Source organism: Carassius gibelio, chromosome B21 (assembly GCF_023724105.1).
Source record: "Carassius gibelio isolate Cgi1373 ecotype wild population from Czech Republic chromosome B21, carGib1.2-hapl.c, whole genome shotgun sequence".
In the NCBI taxonomy this organism is placed as follows: domain Eukaryota; kingdom Metazoa; phylum Chordata; class Actinopteri; order Cypriniformes; family Cyprinidae; genus Carassius; species Carassius gibelio.
In genome coordinates this window covers 13,704,726-13,725,504 of record NC_068416.1, presented here as the reverse complement: position 1 = coordinate 13,725,504, position 20,779 = coordinate 13,704,726, and the positions used below count along the sequence as shown (strand labels likewise).

General features: G+C 38.5%; 1 protein-coding gene across 2 annotated transcripts in view; it reads left to right on the top strand.

Annotated features, from left to right (window-relative positions):
• Positions 1–20,779, top strand: part of LOC127986572 (protein phosphatase 3 catalytic subunit alpha) — a 63,956-nt gene that overhangs the window by 26,545 nt on the left and 16,632 nt on the right. For both annotated transcript variants that reach the window (XM_052588851.1, XM_052588850.1), the window contains exons 3-6: positions 8,665–8,789; positions 10,552–10,663; positions 16,019–16,164; positions 16,296–16,435. In XM_052588851.1, the coding sequence (XP_052444811.1) occupies positions 8,665–8,789; positions 10,552–10,663; positions 16,019–16,164; positions 16,296–16,435 (523 nt within the window). The remainder of the gene's footprint in view (positions 1–8,664; positions 8,790–10,551; positions 10,664–16,018; positions 16,165–16,295; positions 16,436–20,779) is intronic.

Sequence of the window (20,779 nt, the reverse complement as noted above, 5' to 3'; positions counted from 1 at the left end):
TCTGCTTGCACCCTGTGTGCCTGCAGTGGGTGATGTGAGAATAAGCATCTCCCCCTCCACACTCAGCACTGCACAGTCACTGCCACACATGAAGAGAGATACTTGCAATTATCAATGTTTAGAGTTTACTGTGTGTGTGTGTGTGTGTGTTTGTGTGCGTGCGTGCGTGCGTGCGTGCTTGATTGTGTGATGTCTGTCCCTGTGCTCAGAATATTTGCCCAGATCAGCTAAAATTAGGCCAAGTGAAGTTTATGACTGCAGATCGTCTATTATTAATATCAAAGGGATATGAAATATGCAGGAGGCACAGTGTACAAAAGGACTTGTCATTGTCAGTAGATCCAATTCTTTTGTGATGCAACATAATGGCAAACAAAGACATATCTGCTGCCATTTGTCACTACCTTCACCCAGCTTTATGGCCATCACCTTATGCTATTGTTAATTAAGACTGCTTACACAATCACACAGATGTGCACACACACACACACTCACACACAGACACACACAAACAGAGTGCTGGTTCAGGCCCATTCATTTATGCTGAGAATGATTTGTGCTGTGTGCTCCTCGCTCATTAAAGAGTTCATATAATGCAACTTCAAGTCCTTTCTCTTTGGAGTGTTACAAGCTGTTTGTGAATAGATAAGATCCCTAAAGTTGCAAAACACTGAAGTCTCAAACCCAAAGAGAATTTCTTTAGAAAAGTTAAGACTTGTCCACGCCCTCCTAAACCGCCTTGTTTAAACACGCCCCACATATCTACGTCACCGTGTGGCAAGATTTGAATCCAAAATCCGCATGCCGCGCTTCCAATGTAAGCACGCGGCATGCCCGTTTTTTTGCGCGCGCAAAAGACGCGATATGTGAACGGCCCCTAAGTCATTATAATCAGTAATTATGTCCCCACTGGATGCAACAAAAAGCTTAGTTTGTAATGGCTTTTATTGGTCTCATCTCGTCGTGCTAGGACACGGCATTACAGTATGTTATGGCATGAAACATTTCCGTCACACACTTGAGGCATTCTGCCAATCACAAAGCACTGGATAGCTTGCCAATCAGAGCACACCTCACTTTCAAACAATGAGGCTTGTAAAAATCGACACGTTTCAGAAAGGCTTGGCTTAGAGGAGAAACAATACAGTATTTGGAAAATAATGTTTTTTTTTTACCTTTGAACCACATAAACACATTGAATTACACCAAATAAACAACATAATGTTCTTTTTAGCAACGTCATATGACCCCTTTAAGTCCAGCTTATGTAATGGAAAGGAGAGAGGAGAGGAGAGTTGAGGAGGAGGGGAGAGGAGGAGAAGGAGAAGAGGAGGAGAGGAGAGGAGAGATGAGGAGGAGGAGAGGATGGAAAGGAGGAGGAGGAGAGGAGAAGAGGAGGAGAAGAGGATGAGGAGGAGAGGAGAGAATAAATTATATGTACAAATGGGAGAATAAGAGGGGAAAGAGGTGGATGAGTAGAAAAGGAGATGAGAGGAGATGAAGATGAGAGGAAGAGCAAGTGAAAGAAGAGAAGTTGAACAGATGGGAGAATTAGAGATCAGAGGAATGAGGAGAGATAAGAAAAAGAACAGTTGAAATGAGAGGAAGAAAGGAGGAGAGGTGACAGGAGAAGATGGGGGGAAGATGAAAAGATGAGATTCTGTTCCTGTTCAGAAGAGGAGATGAAGAATAAGATGAATTCATGATCTGAGATCAGAGGAGTGAGGTGAGAAGTAGAAGAGATGAACAGAGGAGAGGAGAAGAGCAGATGCGATGAAAGAGGAGAAAGGACAGAAGATGCTGAAGAGAGAGGAGGAGAGAAAAGAGGAGAGGAAATGAACAGATGGATGAACAGATGAGAGAGTACAAGAAACAGATGAAAGGAAAGAGGAGAGGAGAGGAAATTAGCAGATACACTGAGAGGAGATGGGAGAATAAGGGGAGCAGATGGGGAAATAAGAGAATAGAACAATAACACTCGAGAGAATAAGGAGTCAAGGAGATGAACAGATGAGTGGAGATTAGAAAAGAAAAGAGAGGAATTGAATAGAAGACAGAATAAGAGGAGAAAATGAGTTGGGGGAAGAAGAGAATAAGAACAAACTAGAGGATGAGATGGAGAGGTGAGAGGAGAAGAGGTGAAAGAATAGAAATCCTAGACAGATGATATTAGAAAGAACAAGAGAGAGAAGATTAGATAAGCAATGAGAGGAGAGTGGATAAATAGTAGAGAGGAGAGGAGATGAATCAATGAAAGGGAGGAGAGGAAGGAGATTAATGCATGTGTTCATGGAAGGGAGAGGAGATAAGAAGAAGACAGGAAAGGAGCAAACACAAGGAGCAAGAGCAGATGAAATAAGAGAATGAGTAGGGGAGGGGGAATGAACAGATGTGAGGATGAGGAGAAGATGAAAGAAGAGAGAGGAGACAAAAATGACAGAAGGACAGAAAAGAAGTGAGGAACAGATGGGAGTATAAGAGAAGAATAGATGAGAGAAAGAAGAGAGGAGAAGATGAACATGATCAAAGAGGAGAAAATAAAGAAGAAGTGATGAACAGATGGGTGAATGAGATCAACATGAGATCAGAAAGAGAAGATGAGGGATCAAAGAGTAGAGAAGAAAGGAGTCAAACAAGTAAAGAAGAAGAAAGGAAAATTAGGAGACTCAACATGCAGATGAGAGAGGGAAAAGAAGAGATAAACAGTAAGAGGAGTAGAAGAAAAAAAGAAGAGAGGAGAGGAGATAAATAGATGAGATCCTGTTTATCAACACAAGAGGAGAGGAGGTGAAAAGAGAGAAAGGGGGAGATAAACATATGAGATGGTGATTTGAGAGAAGAAAGAAAGGAAGACAAGATTACAGAAGAGCAGATACAATTGAGAAAAAAGGAGATGAACAGTGAGAGGAAAGGGAAGAACAGAGGAGAGAAGATGAATAGATGAGATCCTGTTCCTTTCCAAAAGAGGAGAGGAGGTGAAAAGATGAAAAGAAAGGAGGAGAGGAGAGGAGATAAACTCATATCTCAGGATATGATAGGGGAGAAGAGGAGCAGATAAAAGGAGAGTTATGAGAGGAGTCAAATAAAAGAAAAGGAAAATAAATTAATATTTGTGAGACAAGGAGTAGATGAGAGGAGAAATAGAAGATAAACTGTGAAAGGAGAGGAAGAATAACAGAGGAATGAAAAGGAGTTAAATAGATGAGATCCTCAAAGAGGAGAGGCAAAAACAAGTGGAGAAAAAGTAAGTGATGAACATGTGTGATGATTTAAGAGAGGAGAGATAAGTAGATTACAGAAAAGGAGCAGGTAAGAGAAGGAGGAAAGCAGATGAAGAGGAGAGAGTAAAGGAGATGCAGAATTGGAAGAAAAAGGAGGATATGAGAGGAGAGAAGGTAAAAGAAGATGAACATAAAAGACATAAAAAGAGAGAAGAGGAGATAAACAGAAAAAAAGGAGCGAGAGTTTTGAACTGTTGGATTGATCAGATACACTTTTAAAAATAAAGGTGCTTCACACTACCATAGAAGAACCTTTTTTTCTAAATGGTTCCATAAAGAACCTTTAACATCTGAAGAAGTTTCTATTTCACAAAAGGTTCTTTGTTGGCGAAAGAAAGTTCTTCAGATTATAAAAAGGTAAGAAAGAGATGGTTCTTTAAATAACTTTTGACTTAATGTTTCTTTGTTTTGCCAAAAATGGTTATTTTATGGCCTCACTGTAGAGCTGCAGTCAAGTCCAGCTTTGTCAATTCGAAGTCAAGTCTAAGTCCAGGACTAGTCGAGTCAAGACTGAGTTCAAAGAGGTTAGAGTCCAAGTCAAGTCCAAGTCCAAAAGTTTTGAGTCCAAGTCAAGACCGAAACCAAATGAGAGATGAAAGGATCCTCTTCAAGACCACATACTTAAAACTACTGATAATGCATGTGTGAGAGACAGCATATCTCCTATTCTAAGAAAATAATTTTACATTATTATTTGTAATGTTCAAAAAGCATGTGCAAAGTCTGTAGGACGGGGTCTCCAAACTAGTTCCTGGAGGGCCAATGCCCTGAAAAGTTGAGCTCCAACTGGCCTTAACACCTATCTGGAAGTTTCTAGTGTGTCTAGTAAGAGCTTTATTAGCTGGTTCACATAGATACAGCAAAATTTTGCATACTGTACTAGGGCTTGTATAGACTAGTCGGAGCTGAAAACAATCGACTACTCCAGCATGCATTAACCATAATACATACAAAGTATTTGCAAGTGTGACGTGAATTTTAGGATTACAATATTGCGTGGAGCTGTTACTTTCTGTGACCTTATCTATGTTGCATGTAAAAATGAAATGTTTAATGCAATAATTAGGGTTGTGCCTGAAGCAGAATACCTTATTCGGAATGGCACGGATAATGGCTTCAAAAACAAATAACGGACAAGGAATAATTCTGCCGGAGTACTCAGCTGAAGCTGACAAAATCCGTGTGTTTGCTAGATAACAGTTGATGCAGGGGATCAGTGCAATATTATACACAGACCTCTAAAGTCACGAGTGTGAAGTGAATTAATGCAAACTTTATGAATGAAACGAACGCAAATCAAACACCGCATTGCTGTTGCTTCTATTGCATCTCTCAGAAAGCAGAGCTTTGCAAGAGTAATTTCACCTATAATAATACATCATACACGTTATATAATTTGTAAATATTTAAAGGGCAATTATTTAAACCTTCCCACTAAACACTGGACGTCGGATAGATGTGCAGATCATGTCTATATTAGGTCCGTCAGTCCATGACCATTTCTGAACATCTATTCGGCGTCCAAACTAGGTCCACTATTTGGACGTCCAACCGTGACCCAACTTGGACGTCATCTTGATGTTCAACATTTGAACATCAAGATGACGAAGTTCACTAAACATTAAGAATCGCTTAAAGAGTTCTGCATAATGAAAATACACGCATTGAATGGATTCAGTCGTGTTCAAATGATCACTAAACGTTTGTCATGACATCTCTCTGCTTGCATGATAAATGTTATTTTAGTAATTAATAATTATTTTAGTTTAACATGACATATTTGTTCTCAGATAACTACGAAAAAAGATAAAAAGTCATAAAGGTCTTATCAAGTAACAAGTCTGAGTGCAAATGCAACGAGTCCAGGACAAGTCCGAGTGCAAAAGTAATGAGTCTGAGACAAGTCCGAGACCATAGAAAAATGTCTCGAGACCAGACTTGAGTACTACAGCCCTACCTCATTGTGAAGAACCTTTTAAGCAAATTTATCTTTAAGAGTGTATCAGGAGTAAAGGTGGAGCCCAGCGACAAACAGCATTTAGTGAGTGCTGTGGGAAACCAGGACACACATCGGATTCCATCTACATTTTCCTCCTCAAGCGCTCGCTTGGCATGTGACCCGAGAATGTGAACAAGCATGTTAATTGCACATTTAATACCTGTTTCTCCTCAAGCACAGCTAAAATCAGCTCAGCCAACCAGCCAGTTCATTTAAACAGAAGCACTTAACACCAGGACCCGGGATAATTTTCATGCACAATTCATATACTTCTTCATACATAATGTAATGTCTCAATATGCAGGATCCGCTCATTTATATACAGTGTACGCCACTTACTAACACAGCCCAGGCACATTTGCATTATACAGCTCTTTTTCTTGCAATGTGACTGGGCATATCTGCATTTTTTTCGCCCTCCGATTCAGATTATATAAACCGATCTATACACAAAGCCTTAAACAAGGAGACTTTCAGACTGCGGTGGAGCTCTACCAGATGAGAAAGTTTGAAGTTGTCAGGAGAAAACCAGACGCCCGGAGGGAAAGAGCCCACCTGGGTATACATGGAGGACTCCTGCTCCTGTGAGACCCTTCACATAACAACAGCAGTGTGGACTAAATAAATGCATTTGGTGTTTTTAATGATCCTCTGCACTCGATTCGTAACATCTTAGATCGCCCGCCTCCTATAAGACGCAATCAGATGGTGTCGTGCACCATTTCCCACAATGCATCTGCATTTTTATCGATGGCTTGGGTGCAGTAGAGGAGGTAGGGTGAAAGAAGGGAAATAAGCACAGCGTGAGAAGGCTGGAGCGGTAGCAGCTGAATGCAAGGGGGCGGAAGAATCTCTTTACCAGTTGGTAGAGAAGCGAGAGCGCGCAGGCAAGAGAGGGTTCAACTTATCACCTCCCTGCCATTCATCAGCCTTGCTCCAGCAGAAAGACAGAGAGCCAAACAGTGCTAACTGTAGCCCCCGTGACCTCAGCCTTCCAGAAAATGATCCCTTTAGCCCTTCTCGACATCATTTCCTCTTGAGGCTTTTATTCTTTTTGACTATGCCGCAGTGCTTGATTACTTCTAGGGCTTTTGCTCTATAATGTGTGTTAATGGTTCATGTTAATGTTCCATTTTGCATGTATGTCAGACTCGGTGGACTGCTTGCAGCTGCTGTATGATTTAAGCCAGATAAGTCATCAGTGCTAATTCATCTGACGCGAGGAATCTTAATTTAAGCCACTTCCCTTGAGACATATGAGGCTTAATGAATGGTCATTCTGAGAATGGATCAATTGATTTGGGTATTGATCTCCAAGTAGAGAGCTGTTTGGGTAGAGCCTGACAGAATGCTTGTGTCCCTACAGTGAGCTACAATCTAAGAAAAGGAGGTCAGCATCAAACAGTTCATTTATTAGGCTTGAAAAATGAATGCTATTGTGTTTAGGAAACAAACATTAGAGTAAAGGAAGGCCTGTAGAGTTGATTAAAATACTTAGTCGGAAAGAAACAATTTTGGTCTTTGTCTGTCTTAGTGTAGTCCTAAATGGTGATAAATTTCACTCTTTGAAGTTGCTTTGAAATCAAAATGGACGATTCTTATTTTTTTCGTGTTTAAATTATTTATTCAGGCACATAATTATTAGTTAAAAATTCATGTGCCCCTTTAATCTTTAATCAGAAACATTAACTTCCCCTCCTCCTCTTTGGCGTTCGCACTGGCTGGAGGGCGGGACAATGATCTCTTGCTTCTAACGACCTGTCACTCTCATGAGATTGCGTCAGTTAGCAAACGACAACAATCCAATCAATTCTTCATGGTCCTAACACAATCTTATGGGAAATGGTAAATTTTTTACAGGGTTGCAGGATGTCGTATGAGCCCCACCCTTAAACGCAACCATCACTGAAGTGTGTGCCGATCATATAAATAACATATGAATGAGATCATGTGAAGTCATACGAAATAATTTGCAGAAACTTCAAATAGCTATGGTTTGCCTAGAGACTGCTGAATTTTGCACAGTTCTATTTCTTGTATCCATATTCTGTACGTCTTTGCCTTCGTGGTTCAGTAGGACATATATACTGTTCAAAAGATTGTGGTCATTAAGAAAAACAGGGGTCTGTTTTTTTTTTTTAAAGAAATGAATACTTTTTTTTCAGTAACAATGCATTCAGTTGATCAAAACATTGAACAACATTTATAATGATACACAAAATTTTTTTTTTTAAATAAATCTTGTTCTGTCCAACTATTAATTCATCAGAAAATCATGTATAAAATGTATCATGCTACTGGAAAAACATTATGCATTTAACATTCACTATAAGAAATGGTGTATGAGCAACAAATCAGCATATTATGATTTCTGAAGGATCATGTGACACTGAAGATTGGAGTAATAATGCTGAAAATTAATTATATATTTAAATATAAGGTTAATCATTTTTCACAATATTGCTGTTTTCACAGTTTTTGATTAAATATATGCAGTTTTGGTGAACACACGACTTCTTTCAAAAACGTATATTCTTGCCGACACCAGACTTTAACACTGAAGTGTTTGTTAACACAGGAAAGAAAAATGCTTGTCAAGAGATCTCTTGGTGTCTTTAAAGTGGGAGAAACAGGAAGTGAGATGCTCCAGATTTTTTCCACAGGTCTCAAGCGTGGTGACGCACTTACAGTAGGTCATGCCACACAATCTGGACCTTTCACTGCAAAATCGGGTTCCTCAGATTTCGACTGAAATTCAAAAACTTGTTTCCCTTCCCACAAGCTCGGAACAAACACACTTGCTAATTTCAACCTCTATCTTTGTATGTCAGTGATGTGGGCTTGAAATCTGGGTGATACATGAGCTAAGAGGGTTTTTAATGCGTGTGTTTCCCTCTCTGTCCGTGGCCACACCCACACACACTACAGGCTGAGAGGCCTCTGGGGCAAACGCTTCGGCAGCATCTCCATGCCAACGCAAACTCCTCATTTATTTCATTCTTTATTCTCATCAAATTCATGTCTCCATGGCAACAGGAGTTTGCGTTTTGCTCCCTCGCTCTTTCACAGAGAGAGAATTGTGTTGCAAAGGACTTACGTAGATTTTCAGGCCAGCTATGTTTCATATAGGTTCACTCTCCCAGATGCGCACAGCTGTCATTGTCAATTCGATCAGTTCATTATGGCTTGAGCAGTCTAGTGGCTGATATTAAGGGATTACGCCTAGCACAGAGCTGCAGTTACAGTATGATTTAAATAGGTATGGCTGTATGAATCCGCCATGGATTAATGTGTTTGTAGATCCTGGATACTGAACAAACAGTTGAGGCTGTTTGCATCCAGCTCAGCTAGTCAATATTTTCCTCTTTCTCTTTCTTTGTGCAGTATGCGGTGACATCCATGGGCAGTTTTTTGACCTGATGAAACTGTTTGAGGTGGGAGGCTCTCCAGCCACGACACGATACCTCTTCTTGGGTGACTATGTGGACCGGGGTTACTTCAGTATCGAGGTAAGAAAAGTTGCATTGGGATAGTTTATACATCCATCTATGATTTCACAATATTTATTCTAGTTAATTGAAAGAAATTATACATTTGAATGAAACGGTTAATTTGAGTCATTACCAGGTCCAGACTGAATATGCATTAATTGATTTTGGGGGAAAGCTACAGAACTGATTGATACATAAAAATAGTAACTACACTCTTACTGTTAGCTGAAGGCGTTATACAATTTCATCCAATAAACAAAACATAATTTTTTTTACAAAACTACAATAGAAGTTAATTGTCATAATTAAAATTAATAAATAAACATGCATTTTTTAATGGTGTGTGCACCAAAAACTTTGTGTGTTTTCCTGTAGCTCATTTGGTAGAGCACTGTGTTATCAAGCGCAAGGTTGGGGGTTCGATTCTCCAGGAACACATGATATGTAAAAATTGATAGCATGAATGCACTGAAAGTCACTTTGGATAAAAGCGCAATGTTTTTATTCGCACAAGCGACACAAAAAACCGAGGGAATCTAGAGCAATAACTTTTTTATATAACGCTTTTGTGTATACATTATATGAATTATTAAATGTAGTCTCTCTGCTGTCTTATTGATAACTGCAAAGCAGCTTTACATTTGTCCAAATATTCTATGTAATTCTATGTAAACCTGCAGAAGTTACATATAGTAATATATAGTAGTACAAATACATTAATAAATATAAATTAAAAACACTTGTCGCAAAATACTATAAGAAAATGTATGAATACAGTGTGACATTTAAAAAAAGAAGTATACAATGTATATTTACTAATAAATTAATACACATTATAAATATTTAATTAATTCATAAATGCTCATAAAACATATGTGCTCTTATATTTTGTTCAAGATAAATTACCACATTGCAAGACACTGCTGCAACTACTTGCATCATGTGACTAAAAAAGTAAAAATAAAATAAGATGCCAATAACAATGAAATGAAATATAAAATAAAATAAACATTTCAAAATATATTAATGAACATGCACAAACATCAATGTCTGCAGCTCTTAAATGACTTCTGTTGCAACTGAAGCATAACTGTCCTCCCTTAGTAATACCTGTATTTATTCAATTCTTAAAATTCACCTTTTTTCAGTTAATCTACATTTTTAATTTTCAATGAAACTTGCATTAAAGCACAAACTACACTTGCTGTTGACCAAGCAGGCTTGTTTATTGGCTGATAGTCTCATCCCAGTTAACTTGCAACTCTCAAGTGTTCCTTTGGTAACAAGAATGGGCAATTCTGTCATACACATCAGGGAATCATCCTCCAGCTTCAAACAGAGAGAAGGAATCAGTCATCTGTGAGCGCTGTGCTCTGACGTTCATGTTCTTTGACTTGTCCATTTTCTGCCATCTTTGACTACAAGCCATGATTAGTTCTGCCAACACATCTCAGCACCGACTGCTCAATTAAATCACTCAGCTCCCAATGTTTGCTGAAGAATTCTTCTTTTATTTGCTAAAGCATGAGATCAGCATGAGCTGTGTTTAACTGTGTGTGTATTAGCAGTAAAGGGTGATGAGGAAGCCCATGTATGGTCCGAGGGCAGCCAGTGAAGGTGATGGGGACTGACAGTAGATGTGATAACATATGTAATGTAATTGGAAGAGTATTATTAACACTGCACAGACCTTGTGCTGGCCTGCATTAGCATGGTGTTTGTAGGTATCTCATGGATGTGGCCATATGTTTCATCTCTTTTTCTCTCTCCTTCTCTATAGTGTGTTCTGTACCTCTGGTCGCTGAAAAGCCTCTACCCAAAGACGCTATTTTTACTGAGAGGAAATCATGAATGTAGACATTTGACAGAATATTTCACCTTCAAACAAGAATGTGAGTATCCCCCGGTCATGCTTGCAATGTTGTATTATTGTTCCCTTAGATATAATTTGTATTAGCAAAAAAAATTTAAATAAATAGAAGCTTTTTCAGAAGTATACTAAAAAGTACGAGGTCAATATTGATGTATATTTTTAATTATTTTATTCATTAAAGATGCATTAAAGTCTTAGTAAAGACAATTTTAATGCTTCAAAAATTATATACTAATTTAAATTATATAATATATTAATTACATAATTAATTAAATATTGTTGGTTTTAAATAAGAATAAAAAATGTTTGAGCAGAATATCAGCATTTAAATTACTTAAACAATATATATAAAATAAACAAATATTTAATAGTTTTTACTCTATTTTGACCAAATAAATGCAGCCTTGTTGTGCATAAGATATAAAAAAAAAAAAAAAAAAATCCCCAAAACTGTAGAAAGGTAGTTTATATGTATTTAATATAATTTATATTTATATTTTTGTATATTTGTTAAGCAATTCATGATTTAATGATTAATGTTTTAAAAGGAGTACATAAATCCTTATATTTTCCTATATTAAAAAGGTTAGTTTTCCAGTATAAATAGAACAGATTGATTTATCATATTTGTGTATATATATATATATATATATATATATATATATATATATATATATATATGTAGTTTATTTTATATAATTTTTTATTAAATAATAAATTAGAATAAATATATATATAACATATAAACACGACACACACACATATATATATTTTTATATATATATATATATATAAATATATATGTGTGTGTGTCATGTTTATATGTTTTATATGTAAATTTGAATTCACATTTCTGAACAATAAATTTAAAAGGGCTATTTCCCTATATTTCATTGAAAATGATCATATTAGAATAACAGAGCCTAACCCTCAAATTGCTCAAATAATAAAATCAATAAATTTTCTATAATGTCTATTGTTCTTGAAAGGACAAATCGTTCCATTTAAAGAGAATGAGGTTTATAATGCAGAGAAGTTGAGGGTGGAGGAGGGGTAGGATGTGGAGTATGAGGTAATGCTTCAGACTGGAGCTTTCCCATGAGGCCGAGCGGCGAAGAGCAGAGACAGGTGAGGTGGGAGGGAGAGGTGCGGAGTTGATGGCAAACGCTTTCTGTGTCTACTCCACTGACCTGTCGCCATGGTTACAAATGCTTTTGAGAGGTGGCGTATTGAGACATAATGAGAATAGGACACGCGTCGACACACTGAGAGAAAAAAAAACCCTCCTCCGTCTGGAGACACTGTTTATCTTGTGTGTGTGTGTGTGTGTGTTTGTGACGCACTGAGACACATGGGGCTGACCGCTAAAGTTTGGTCCCAGTAGGAATCTAATGAGACCGGAGAAAAACATGATAAGTGCTGTTATAACAAAATAGCTGTTGCTTGCTACAAATATTAGTTTGTCTTTGCAAAATAACTGTAAAAAACATGATGTCACTTCTTGTTTCTTTGTCATAATGACTTACCTTCACAACTTTAATGATAACAATGCAGTCTCAGTCATGCCTATGATGTCTAATGATGTTATTAGAATATTACCAGAATTGATAACAACTACAGTTAAACTACACCATTATGCTAAAAACAAACAATAATATTCGTAACATCTTTTCTTTCCTTGTCTTAAAAGTACAGTAGCAAAAACAGCCTTTTTGAAAGCTTGACTGACATTAAAAGTGGTTTTCAGGTCGAAATAAAGTAAAATAAAATAAATAATTATAAAGAATCCACATGAATACCACAACAATGTTGTATTTACATTATTTTAAGCACAGACTTTTAATGAAGTGTCAATTAAATAATCTTAACAGAATTAGAATTAGTAGAAGCTAATTTTATATTTATCTTTAATAGTAACTGTGAATTGTTAATGGTATTTAGTTTTTATAAAATAGAACAGTGATTGAGTAAAAAAAATATTCTCATCCAGTCAGTTTATGAGGAGACTGAAATAAATTCCCCATCATTCTCTTTGGCAAGAATGAAAATTCACCAAGAAAGGAAGAAAATTACACACCTAATGCATATCCTGTCACACCCCTGGACTGTCTTTGTTGTGTTTTCCCTCCCCATGTGCTCCATGACCCAGTTTCTCCCAATTAGTCATTCTGTTCACCTGTGTTCCTCCCAATTCCCTCATTACCCTGTGTATTTAAGCCCCAATCTGTTCGGTTTGTGATTGTCAGGATGCTTGTTGGATTTATAAAATGACAGTTTCCTTTATCCACGGCTCCGTCATTCATTTACTTCATTAAGACCCGAACCAAACAGTTAATTTTGTGTGTTTCTCCCCGTTTTTGTTTTCCATGTTTTTTATACGGTTTTCCTTGTATTCCTATGGAAGTTTACTTCCCTTGTCCGAAAGGACTTTTCCTTTTTGGAGTATGTGGTTGAGTTCAGCCAGCTCACCGTTTTAATGCCGTTCGACAAAGCTATGCTGAATTCACTGTTCTGGATCGGGGCAAATTACCAACACCCAGTTGGCTTCCCTGACACCACTGGACTGAGCTGGAGGGAAGCAATCATCCGGTGTCTGTAGACTGTCTACACCCAATCCGGAACACGGCCAGACCCAGAGCCCAGCCCAACATCTCCCCACTACATGGAGTTCAAGCTTGAGCCCACCGCTGAAGGAGAGCCGGAGCCTGTCGCGACCGATGAGTCATAGCATAGAAGTGCATAAGAACTGAGGATCGTCAGAACAGGTGCAAGAGCCGTCTACATCGCCCACCACAAAGGAGAAAGCCATGTACAGAGAGAGCGTGGAGATGAGCTGTGCCCCTTGTGCCGTGGCTGAGGATGAGCTGGAAAGGGATTTGGGAGAATACAAAGTGGAGGAAAACTTAATTGACTTGTTTAACAACCTCCTCCGTTGATTAACTTTGTCCCTCCCATTCCTGAGTTTAGCCTAGAGAAAAAGTTCCTGTTCCCTTGTCTAGCCCAGAGAAGGCTCCTTTTCCCACATCCATCCCTGAGAGGGCTCCTGGTTCCAAATTAAGCCCGGAGACTCACAAATGCACACCCACTTACCCTCTCCTGATCTCTCCACTGCTGTCCACGGGTCTGTCATCCTCCATCATCACAATGGCTGCAGAATCCTTGGTCTCTGCCTCCAGCCTTTGAGACCCAGCAGTTCTACCATGGCTCCTAGCGCCATCCTCTCCACCGTGGCACATCGGTCCACTGGGCTCCCTCATCTCTCCAGCTAAGCCTTGATCTGTCTTCGACCATCTGTTTCCTCGGGAGTCCTCTCCTCTGGCTGCACCTTGACACTCCTTCCCTCCAGCTCTGTCAGACTCCTCCATTTTTTCAGCTCCTCCTCGATCCTCTGTAGCTCCGGCACCACCACGGCCTTCTGGATCCCCACCTTGGTCGCTAGAGACATCTGTTCTGCCTCGGCCCTCCGGATCCTCCCCAATGCCCTGGCTCATGGACTCTCCATCTCCACCTCGGGGCTCCTCCACCACCTGCTCCGCCGCTGTTGGTCGGCCCCTTGGAGTTGCCAGCCCTACCTCCATGACTTCCCACCCGTCCCTCCTTCTGTTGTTGTTACGACATGGGACGTGCCCTCCTGGAAGGGGGGAGTAATGTCACACTCCTGGACTTTGTGTTTTCCCTTCCCCATGTCCCAACTCCATGACCCAGTTTCTCCCAATTCCCTCCTTATCCTGTGTATTTAAGCCACAGTCCGTTCAGGCTGTATTTGATGGGACTACCAGTTGTATACAGGCTTCACTTCCAAGTGTGGATTTACCCTGTGTGTTGGATTTAATAAATGACAGTTGCATTTATCCACGGCTCTTTTGTTCCTCCCGGCAGCATATTGTGACATCCGTTGCTTCTCATTTTATACTAGCATTACAATGTCTTTGCAGAACAGAGATACAGATACTGGCTTGATAAGAGAATGTAGGCTTTACAAAATTATGGTGAAACTTTAGGGACCAATTTTCACTATAAACTAGTTGCTTATTAGCATGAATGTTACTAGCACATTGGCTGTATTTTAGTACTTATAAAGCACATATTAATGTTTTATTCTGCATGATCATATTTAAGATCACTTAAAGGGGTGGTTGACTGATATTTTTTTTTTGTGGGGGGGGGGCTTGATTGTGTTTATGGGGTGCAGTCTGACATGGGTTTATGCTTCGTTTTTTTTAAACGCATTATTGTTTACATAATTTACCTTTATTCTAAACCACTCTGTCTCTTCTCCTGTAAATGTGATGACGGTTTTCTGGTTTTATGAAGCCCCTTTCTCAGAAATACACAATGGGCTCAGATTGGTTAGTGTGTTGAGATTCGTTAAACCGCAAGTGTGCGTTCAGAAACGTCACGGCCCTTGCCTCAGTGCATGTGATCCAGTTGTAAACAATATGATTGATACTGCTTAGCATTTTGAGCCCGACCGAGATGCAGAGGATATTAGTGAAGAGGATTGTGCAGAACCTGTACAAACACGGCCTTTAATGGTATGTTTTTTGTTTGTTGTTGTCTCATACTTTTAGATATGCTGTTATTTGTAAATGCTACTGCTAATGTTAGCTTTTATCCTGATTAAAGCTTTAATACAGTATGGCAACTGTATGCGCGCCCATGTTTATACTTCTCATAGCTATGTGAAAATAAGTGTATAATTGTAGCAGTTCATTGTTGGAGCTGAGACGAGCTGATGATCTGAATGAGATAGATAGATAGATAGATAGATAGATAGATAGATAGATAGATAGATAGATAGATAGATAGATAGATAGATAGATGTAGAGCGTGTGCATAGCAGGGGGATTTGAGGAACCTCAAACAGCAACATTACACACTAACTAATGTTAAAAAAGTGAAATCGGAAACAACCACCCCTTTAATCTATACTTATTTAACAACTACCTTGCTAACTAGTAATAAGCAGCAAGACAGAAGTTTGAGACATAAGTTGTGGTTAATAGTCAAAGGGATACTGTAGTTCACTCAAAAATTAAGATTTTGTCATCACACACTAATGTCGTTCCAAACATTTATGAGTTTCTTTCTTATATGTTGATCATAAAAGCAGATATTTAGAAGAATGCTGGTAATGAAACAACAACTGTTTGGTTTTTCAAAAATTTTCAAAATATCTTCTTTTGTGTTCATCATAAGAAAGTAACTCATACAGGTTTTGAACGACATGCGGGTGAGTAAATGATGACAAAATGTTCATTTTTGGATGATCTATTATTTAATAGTGAGAATTGGTCCCCAAACTAAAGTGTGACCAAACCCACTTATTTTCCTTTGTACTCACTTGCTATTTTTCTCCCTCACTGTCCATCAGGTAAAATCAAGTATTCAGAGCAGGTTTACGATGCCTGTATGAGCGCATTTGACTGTCTGCCCTTGGCAGCTCTCATGAACCAGCAGTTCCTGTGTGTCCACGGTGGCCTGTCCCCAGAAATACAGACCTTAGACGACATAAAGAAGGTACTGCCAAGCCATGCATGAACAGCAGCGCTGTGTGTAGGAGGAGAAAGATTTCATGCGTGGCTACAAGAAAGCAGTATATGTGTGTGTATTTCTGTATTCTGTATTATATTTGTGTCTCTGTGGCCTAGTTGGACCGGTTTAAGGAGCCCCCAGCATTCGGGCCTATGTGTGATTTGCTTTGGTCCGATCCCTTGGAGGACTTCGGCAATGAAAAGAGCCAAGAGTACTTTACCCACAACACAGTCAGAGGATGCTCATATTTCTACAGGTGGGTGGTTTTTGTGTGCTTATGTGCATGATTTGATGTGTCTGAGTGGGAATATGCTGTCATACTAAAAGTTTTCAAAAGAATCTGCCATTAAATAGCCTATAATGGGATCATCAGCATAATGTTAATAGTAAATTTATAATATTGTGAAATATTCTTATAATTGAATATATAGGGCCTCATTTACGAAACAAAAATACGATAAAAAAATGGGCGTACGGTCGTTTCATTGCAAAACTGGGAATTTAATAATATGAACATGAGCGGTGGCTACAATCAACTATCACGTCTGGTCTCAGCTCGTGTACGCAAGTTTTTGAGTTACCTGAACTTGTGCGCAGCATAGTAAATATGGTGGACAATTGTATAATGACAGCATTTTGTTAATTTTTATTGTCCTGACCATCAACCAAAGCTCGTTGGGCGATCATTAACCAGTAAGATTAGAATGTCTTTATTTTTATAATTTTCTTGGTTTTATGCAGGGCTTTAGCTTTATATGCCCGAATAGCAGAATTAACAAGAACATGAGGATTCAATATCACATCGTACACCTGCAGCGCCTCTGTGAAAGAAGAAAAACTAAAATTAAGTCTATAAAAGGAATAAAATAAATAGGATCACACAAAATATATAACAGGCTATAATATAATTAACAGATTAACAAAAGGAAAATCAAAAAACTTTGCAACAACTATATGCTATGTTCATTCTTGTGACACTTGCACTGTGCATTTGATTTTTTTTATTTATATCTGCATTTGATTTAGTCCATCTGATCGCACAGGCACCTCATGCACACACAAACATTAGTTCTTCCTTTTCCTGACATTTTAGCCATTCATCATCAAACTAAAATGCAGTCAACCAAACAAAAGTTACACTGTTTATTATAAAATGTCCTCTGTAAATGTAGAATGCAGCGCCCAAACAAACATTTTTGCGCATGTGAAGGATTTTACAGAGATATTAGAGCATGAGTGAAGTATAAAGCCATGTTTAGTCTACATAATGAATAATAGTTATGCAAAACAAATGTTACAAATATGGCAAAAATGGAAACATTTGGATTCTTGTGGAATTAGACAGGCTCCTGAGCCCAATGCCATTCCAGTTCTGCTTGACATTTGTATGCTGTTTATAATAAATGCCATTATAGCCTTACTTGTGTTTTATTTAATATATAATTAGGGGCGCATGATATATTTCGACTGATGATTAATGCAAATTGTTAACTGACAAGCTGCCCAAATTCATGTTTATTATCAGCTTGGATTTGTGCAGCCTGTCAGTTAACAGCGGCTCCTTGTAGTAACAGCTGCTCTATGTGAAATCAGGCACCTAATGGTATTTACCTCTTATTAGAGAACCGGCTTTACTGACTAGATACGCATTAATCATTGACTGATATATATTGTGCACCCCTAATAACTACTTATTTTTCATTTTTGTTCTTTTCTGAATACCGTTAAATTTAAAATATTTGTTGTAGATTGAGGGAAATTAAATTGGCTGTTTATATTTAGGCCTACCATTATTTTAATATACAAATAAATTATAGAAATTAATTTACCCTAATTGTTTGCTATTACTTGATTAACAGGTGTTTATGGAGTAAGATCAATTTCTCTTTCGTAAGATTACTTTTTCTTTTTGGCCGTGTTTCGTTTCTCTGTGTCAGAAATTCTGGGGCGAAGCTTCAAAACTGGGATGTTTTAAGGGGTGTGATATTCAAATGACGATTGTTTTCTGCCACCACATTTATCAACGTGCGCTCATTCTTACGATGAGTTTGACAGCATATGAATGTTTAATGAATCACACGTAAAGTGTCTTAAATTGTCTTGTGCGCATGGATTTGCACTCGTTTCTGCATTAGATTGATAAATGAGGCCCATTATGTTTTTTTGTTTTTGTTTGTTTGTTTGTTATTTTGTATAAAGTTATTTATCTGATGCAAAACTGCATTTTCAGCAGCCATTACTTCAGTCTTGGGGCCATTTTGACTAAATAGGGCAAATTAGCGCAAGGGTTGCAATTCCAAAATAGAGTAGATTAAAGAATTTAATTAAATCAAATTAAAGAACACAGACGCAACATCTAATGTACATAATGATCAACGCAATCTACCAAGCGCAGTGCAAATTAGCATAAAAATTTGGATAATGTGTTCTCTGACATTCAAAATAAAATAAAAAATCAAGTCATACTCCACATTCCATACCAGATGGGGGCAGTATGCCTCAATAAAGTGAATTGGTCTACTCCAGAGTAACAAACGTGATACGGCATAGTCTCTATGCTCCGCCCCTACCTTCACAACAACCCTAGAGCCATAGCCGAAGCCTAAAGGCGGTCGCACACCGGACGAGAAGCGCCGCGTCGCGCCACATGTAGGACAAGTTTTAACTTCATCTATTATTATTATTTTAAATATATGATTTTAATTGATAAAAGCTGAGTTTTGAACGTTAATTAATGACTGTGTTATCATAATAAGTCTGTTATTGTTTTGTTGTATCTGTTGTCTAGGCAACTCTGCAGCTGAAAACGTAACCAAACACTTTGTAATGTTTTATTTGAATGAAACAAGTGTACTGTATTTTAATTTCAGTTTCAATTTATAACATCTGGGTTTTTTAATATAAAACTATGCAGATGGCGCTCTGTGGCGCGGCAGAAATTTGAACAGCGTCCTGAGTTGTAGCTGGGCGCCGCGGACAGACGCCGAATGGCGCCGCCGGTGTGTGTACACCCATAGAGAATAATGTGTTCGAATTTTAAAGACGTGGCGTGACGCGGCGCTGCGCTTCTCGTCCGGTGCGCGACCCCCTTAAGAGGACGTTTTGCCTCCAGAGGAACGTTGGGTAATGTCAAGTGATTTTGAAACATGACATCTTCAAGCTACTCCCCTTCACCTTTACCAGTGAATATGTTCATATTCGTTTTGTTCATATTACATTTTGAGTTGTATATACACATTATTTGAATTAAATTAATTTGACAGACAGCATTCTGTCAACATCATCAAGCTAGCGCCAACCAACGTAACCAGAGCTGCCAACTCTCAAGCATTCACCGTGAGACACACGCAATTGACTCTTTTCACACGCTTTCATGCCACACATCAATTTTCTCACGCACAGAAAAACCACGAAGCAAAGAAGACACGAAGACCAACAGACTAGACAGAGCAGGTTAGTTATGACATAAAAAAATGGGTAAGTTATAGCTACCTATTTATCAAACACAGCTACGGTTAGCCATCGTTAACATTAGCACGTTTATCGCACAGCCTTCGATACATTTCTATGTTATAACTTACCGAAAAAAAATACACAAACATATAAAACAAACTTCTAGCAAAATACTAACAGCATCTAAGTTACCAATCCAAAAGAAATGTTGCAAGTTCGGAGTTGAACCTCATTTCTTTCAGGTCTATCAGTTGTCTCCAGCGATGGAAAGCAGTGACGATGTTGACTCTGGTTCGGCTCCTTTTCTTATCGGATTTGATTTGTGATTCCGAGCGCAGTTGTTTCCCTGTAGCTGTAGCGGGTGGTGGTCTCTTGCCAAGGGTTTCAGCCATCCTTCCGCTCTCTTCCCTGAACTGAAATGAAGTAGTGTGCTGTACTGTCCACACGATTGACATCAGGTGCAAGTACGCCAACAAGTCGTGCGAGTTATTCGTGTATTGCAGGTTGGCTGGTGGTTATGTTGCCCGCATACCGCCTCCCATGGCCGACACCTGTCGGGCCGGCGCTAGTAATGCTAATGCTAATTAAGGTTGATATCTCTGCAGCACTATAACTTGACATTTTTTTAATGACATCATCGCCCTTATTTCTTCTCATTCTTTTGATGCGTGTAGGTCATTTTTGGGATATTTTTACCTCAATTTTTACACATGGCACCTTTAACACCACAAAACGGTTATATGTTATTTAAAAAATTTTATATATAATTTTTTGTTCACTCTTTTAACCAACAGATATAGAAAATCATGATATTAGAATTCACAAACATTATGTTTTCAGAGGGTTTTAAATGAGGCATTTGAAACCTATGGAATCTTATTACTGCCACAGAATAAAAAAAATATATATAAATTGTAGGGGTGTAACGATACGCGTATTCGTATTGAACCGTTCGGTACGACGCTTTCGGTTCGGTACGCGGTACGCATTATGTATACCGAACGGTTCGTTGGAGTAATTAATTATATTTGAAAAAAAAAAAAGAGAGAGAAAGAAATATAATGATATGCGTTCAACAAGGTAGCCCAATAACCCAAACAACGTAACAGGCAACGCCCCTGACACTCCCGAAGAAGAAAAAAACACC